The following is a 6,246-nucleotide window of genomic DNA, read 5'->3' on the forward strand; positions in this document are numbered from 1 at the left end:
CTCCAGACGACCTGCTACTCCACCGCCCCATGCAGCCGCCACCGCGCCGCACAGACGCACACGCCCCCCCCCCAAAACGTCTCCCTACAAAACCCTGGCCCCGGCCCACCTTTATGCATTCCACCGACGGCGTGGGACCCCCCGACAGCTTGAGCGCCTTCAGTGACAGCAGCTCGGTGACGCCGCGAATGTCACCCAGCGCCGCCCCCAGCCGCGGCAGCGCCACCGGCACGTACCGCAGTTCCAGCTCGGCAAGATCTGCGCAGGAAAATATTACGGAGTTGCACAAGCAACACGGTAGGGTCGTGTCGCAGCCACATATGAATGGCGTCAAGTGTGTTGTGGCTACATGCTCGCCAGCCGAGCGCTGCGTGTCCGCTGCAGGAAACCGCAGCTGTGGTCGCCGCAAGGGGCGGCGGCTGGGGGCGTTTGCCAACGACCGAGATCCACAGGTCTGGAAGGCGGGGAGCCGCCAGCCTGGCGGGCAGGATCAGATCAGGCCCCGGCGGCACAAGACCACATGAGACCACATGAGGGAAGCATGGCGGGTCGGGGCCGGCTGATCAGATAGGCTGAACCCTGGCTGCGTCCAGACAGGGTTCAGGGTTTAATGCACACGCGGCGCACCTATGGTGAACGCGAGCTCTGCCATGCGCTCTGCAAACGCGTCTGCGCCGACGCGCGTCCCGACCAGCAGCGTGACCGAGCGCAGCCGCGGGAACAGGCGCCGCACGCTGCTGCCGACCATCGCCCAGCGGTGGGGGGAGCGCTCCAAGTCCAGCTCGAGCAGCTGCACGCTGGCGGTGACGTGGCGGCGCCAGTGTCGGCACGCCAGGCGCGCGGCGGCCCATTCGCGAGTGCCGAGGAACAGGCCGAGCTCCTGCGGGGGTCGGAATGCAGAGAGGGGGTGAGGATGGGCGGCAGGGATGCAGGGCAGCCATATGTTGCGTGTGGAGCGGGCTCGCAGGCTGCCGGCGTAGGTGGGGAAGCAGCTGGGTTTTCGATGGCGGGCCGGGCGAGGGGAGCCCGCGGGAGCGGCGCGGCGCGAAACGCCAGCAGCGAGCGCAGCGCGCGCCGCAAAGCGTGCACGAGGCGCACCTGGATGAGCTCTGCGGGGGCCGACGCCCACCCAACGGAACCCATGGCCTCTTCCACTTCGAGGTGCGCCCCTACACGGGGCCGCGAGCTAAGTGCGATGGCAGAGCGCGCGAGCCTGTGGCGATTGGAGTTATGGGCCACGTGCAAGCTTCGTGTTGAGTTATATCTAAGGTTGCAACTATTTTGTGAAGGCAATCCAAGCACGTCATCCCCTCCCAAGGTCGCCCATCTGGTGTGGGTCACCCACTGCGGTAAACCGGTCTAGTCGCAAAGGAGTTCGCAACCAGTCGACCAATCCACCACTCGCGCACAAAGACATCTAAGAGCCCTTGTCACAAGTTGCAGCAGCGATCTGCTGACCAGCACAGTCACAGCGCCAGTCATGCTGTGTGCGCAGTGTGTGCTTTCAGGGTGCAGCACGCTGCCCTTTGTGGCTTCATGTCCACCGTAAGTGCATGTGACAGAATGCAAAACCAGGTATACGCATGGTCTGAACGGGTGCCAAGTTGCAACCCGACATGGGCGCAGCTGTCTGCACAGCGCAGCGGGCTCCACGTCACTCGAGCGGCGTGAGCGCAAGTCCCTGGCATCCCGCAACTCTGTGAGAGCAGGAATTTCGTGAGCGGCCCTTCCCTGCCGCGGCAAACTTTCTGTGTGCTCGTGACAGCGCTGTGCGGCAGACTGCATGCCACGCCCTGCGCCATGCCCGCACCCCGCTGGCCCACCCTGGTCAGTTGTGCGCGCTGGCCAATGCCACTGCTTGTGAGGTGCAGGCGACTGCAAGCATCGCTGCGGCCCACGTGGCCGACCGCAAGGCCCGCTGCGGCGCCAGGCGCTGCTGGTCCACGCAAGTCAGCAGTGGGCCCGCCACCCTGCAACCAGCAAGGCTGGTGAGTTGCCCAGGCGCAACTGGGCGCGGCGGGCCGTGCGCCAAGCGGAGGGGGAGTGAGGGGGCACGCGGTACACCGCAGCGTAGCGTGTGCATGGGTACGAGGCAGCCCAGGTCTAGGAGCGAACAACTGCTTGTGAACACACTGTGTAATTTCCATCGTCCTGGAATGTCGGGTGTTTTGGCGCAGCACTTCTCACCGCGAACAGCATGGCGTGTTGCCTGCCGCCCTCTCGAAGACTGCTCGCTATGTTGTATGTGTAGATATGTAGCGCTTTGAGAATTTATGTAAGTCGGGCCAAGCACTGTCCTACGTACAGCCACTGCTTGCACGCAGTTGCAGTAGTCACTGCAATGTGGCCGGCCCAGCCACTGGCGGGGGGTCAGTGCACACTGCGACGCACATGCACAGGGCTACATGGGGCAAATGTGAATTATATTTCGTGTTGCTTTGAAGTTCGAGCCATCCCACACGTGCCTCTCGCTAAAGCGGCCTGCATCGTGCTGCAGATGGGGCCCGTGATGGGACTGTTGTTTCTCTCAAGCGCGAGGACGTGCAAATCATATTAACTGCCAGGACGTGTGTCGCTGAGCCCAGCCTTGTGCATCAACGGGGCGTACAGTCCTGTGCTGTAGATGCACGGTGCAAAGGAGTCACTGGCCATGTCATTTCAGGAGCCAACGCCCGTGCAGATCTTGGGACTTGCACCAGCAGCAGGCGAACCTGCTGCCGCTGGCGGCGCACTGCCAGCGGGAGGCTCCACCCTCGGCCCGCCGCCATTTGAGTATTTGCAGCAGACGCCGCTGCCGCCCAACGCGGTCGACGCCCGCGGAGGGTGCTCTTGCACGTGAGTGGATAGCAGGTTTTTCGCCCTGGGCTGCATGGTAGCTCCGAAGCGGCCGCTGCGTCGGTGCGATGACACATGGCAAATCTCTCGCCTGCAGGGACGGGTGCGGCGAGGGCTGCCCATGCGTGACTGCGCACCGAATCGGCACGGCGGCGCTGGTGCGCTGGGGTGGGAGGGTTGCTTGTGCTGCCTGGTGCCTAGGGGCTCACTGTAGATCGTGAGGGCAGGGACACATGAGGAGCAACCCCAAAACCAAAACCAGCAGGTAGGAGGGATCAGCGAAACCTGTGCGGCGGCGGCGCCGCACGCCGCTGCGGGCGGCGAAGCAACCAGCGTGTCCGAAACGCTCTCGCTCTAGCGATCCCCAGTTTTATGGAGTTCAGACGCAGGGCCGAACTTTCTCTGCAACCCCTGTCAAAACCTCCCAAGGAGTCGCCCCACGCAGCCGAGTCGGTGCTGGCGCTCCTGGAGTGCGGCCCGGCCTGCGCGTGCAGGCACGGCAGCGGCGCGGGCGGCTGCCTTGCACGCACCACGCAGCGCGGCGTGCGCGTGCGGCTAGCCGTCGCGCCCGTCCCAGGCAAGGTGGGGCTGCGCATATGGAGCATGGGCACGCAGCAGCCCGTTCGCCCCGTTCGCCCCGCTGCATCTTGCCTTGCTGTGAAGCGAGCGGCGGTCGGCAAAGCAGCGGCCCCTCTCACTGCCGCCGATTATCTCGTCCGCTCCAAGCCACGCATCGGCGTCCGCGTCCGCCGATCCCCCCTTGCGGCGCCTGCCTGCCGCCCCCGCCCCTTAGGGCTGGGGCGTGCGTGCGCTGGAGCCGCTGCCCCGGGGCGCCTTTGTCTGCGACTACACCGGGGAGTACCTCAACACCAGCGACGCGCGCGCCCGCCTCGCCGCGTACGACGCCGCCGGCGCGGGCCACGCGCTGCTCGTCGCGCGTGTCGTGCTGCCGAGCGCGACGAGCGCGCTGCGGCTGAACATCGACGCGACGCGGCGGGGGAACGTGGCGCGATTCGTCAACCACAGCTGCGACGGCGGGAACCTGGAGGCCGTGCTGGTGATGGCCAAGGGTGAGGGTCCGACAGCTCTCATGAATCCATCAACTCCTCAGCAGCTTTTTCAAATGAGAGAATGACTACCGTATAAAGATGGAGGTGGCCTGAGCTTGTGCGGGTGCGGCCGCCATTGCACGGCATGGGGTCGCACATGCGCCCTGCCCACGCCACGCTCATGCCCCCCTCCCTGTCGTGCGCCCCTCGGCCGCCCCTGCAGGGGAGCTGCTGCCGCGCGTGGCGCTGTTTGCGGCGCGGGACATAGCGCCTGGCGAGGAGCTCACCTTCAGCTACTGCGGCCGCAGCAAGGCGGCCGCGCCAGCGGGCGGCGGCGCCGCGGGCGCCGCGGACCGGGCGCGTGGCGCGGGTGCGGCGGCGGGCGGGCGGCAGCATGCGTTCACGCCGTGCGCCTGCGGCACGCCGGCCTGCTACGGCTTTCTGCCCAGTGAGTTTGTTTGAGGAGCCTGCTGAGATCTTTACGCATGCAAGCGCCCCTCTGGCGCTGCTGCTGACTGTCTGGCCTGTGCTCGTTTGACCGCCGGCCATGCGTATGACCGTCTGGCTGTGTCTGGTGACCTCCATGCTTCGATGTTCTTCCTTTACGCGGGGTATGAAAATTGTGTGGGTGGTGAGCGCATGTGGTGCATAGCGCTTGACCAGATGGCAAACCTCATGTCGAGAGCGTGATGCCGCCACGCCGTCACACCATGGGTGCCCTGCTATCAGCACCAACCACTCTTGAGTCGCAGCTGCAATGGCAGCAGCAGGGCGGCCTGCTGGTGCAAAATCTAGTCTCAAGTGGAGTGCCGAAGATGGTTCCTCATTGCCTATCCCCTTGGTGCCCCTGGTGTTACCCATTTTGCATCTTTGTCTGGGAGGGCCGACACCGCGCGGCTAGGGCACACCCCCTCCTCTCGTCTCAGAGTGCAGGCTGCCGTTGCCGAATCAGGCAGCCCACCACCCACGTGGGCGGCGTCGCCACAGGTGCTGCGCATGCGTCAGAGTCACTGTGCGCGCAGTCGGGCCGATCTGTGTTTGTGCTGCTGGTCAGTGCGCAACCACAAACCCATGTCGCACGTGACCGGCCACGAACGATATCTTGTATTGGATTCGGGTTTCCTTGTTCCCTTTAGTTCCCTTTAGTTTGGGGAACTGCGGGCCTGCGCCGTGATACTGCATGACACTTGCATAGCCGGCCCTCCAGCTAGTTTCTGTGGCTCATGAGTCTTTCGGTGCCCCACCTTTGGCGCATGTGACTGGCTATGCACGCGCGTGCGTGCATGTGTGTGTTTTGTGTTTCCAAGGGCTCCCGCGGGCCCGGGTGTTGGGCGCACGCGGGCACCCTTGTGCGATGGGCGCGCATGCCATCGGCAGTGCCCCAGCCGCTTGTAACGCCTAGCAGCTTTTCATCAGTGACCAAAGCACTCGCTCATGGACGGCACAGGCCTGGAGTGCTAATCGCTCCCACTTCCCCCTGCTCTTGTCGCCCGGGGGAACGGCGGCTTGGTCACAGCTTCGCCCTGGGCACCAGTGCTGACCGCTTTGAAACTGTCGAACTTGGCTCCCCCCCCCCCCCGCAGAAAGGTAAGTCACGAATCACCCTTCCTCTTCAAACGGGATATTTGTTCTTGACAAGCACAGGCGTTGGGCAGCAGCAGACTGAGCACCAAATGATGCTACCCGCTACTCGGAAGGTCCAAACTTTCGTCTGGGTCCAGTGCTGTATGTGGATTTCCCGTAATAGTGTACCTGGCTTATTATGAGCGGTTCGTGAACAGCATCCTGTGCATTGTTGCTAATCGCCTGATCAAGGTTGCGGTGCTCTTGTCAGCTCTTCAAGAACAACAGGTAAATTGAAGCTTCAAATCAGGCGATCGAACGAGGCTTGGCGGCCTGCTGCGAAACTCAGCACAGTCGCGCCAAGTCCGGATGTATCGCAGTCGGCGATCAAGCGCACGCTACTCCACGGCAATCGAAGTAAGTTCAATTCCTCTCAATCATACCCAGGCCCCGCCGGTCCTGGGATGGCGGGCGCCAAGACCAGCAAGGCGCGTGCGGGCACACGCAGCGCGAACAGCAGAAGCACGCGCGGGTCGCCCGCCGCAGGCACGGCTGCAGCCGGCAAGCGTGGAGATGAGCAGGGGCAGGAGTCATCCGAACAAAGTCCAGGGCAGGACCGAAAGCCGCGCCAGCAGCCGCGGACGGGGCAGGCGCAGCTGCCCCCCCTTCAGCCCGGCGGAAGCACCCCCGGGGCAGGGCAGCAGGCCGAGGGGGCGGCCGCACCAAACGACGGAGCCGCCCCCAGCCCCTGCTCTGCCTGCGCCGAGTGGCGCCTCGGCCCATGGGGCCGCGGCGCCGC

General features: G+C 64.7%; 1 protein-coding gene across 1 annotated transcript; it reads left to right on the top strand.

The window, feature by feature from the left end:
* Nucleotides 1-3,207: 3,207 nt before the first annotated feature.
* MNEG_12904 (hypothetical protein) lies at nucleotides 3,208-4,346 on the top strand (the record flags this gene model as incomplete). Its single annotated transcript, XM_014038624.1, has 3 exons — nucleotides 3,208-3,417; nucleotides 3,629-3,905; nucleotides 4,108-4,346. The coding sequence occupies 3 exons, from the start codon at nucleotides 3,208-3,210 to the stop codon at nucleotides 4,344-4,346; spliced, it is 726 nt and encodes a 241-aa protein (XP_013894078.1).
* Nucleotides 4,347-6,246: the final 1,900 nt, after the last annotated feature.

Source organism: Monoraphidium neglectum, assembly GCF_000611645.1.
Source record: "Monoraphidium neglectum strain SAG 48.87 unplaced genomic scaffold scaffold03507, whole genome shotgun sequence".
NCBI lineage: Eukaryota > Viridiplantae > Chlorophyta > Chlorophyceae > Sphaeropleales > Selenastraceae > Monoraphidium > Monoraphidium neglectum.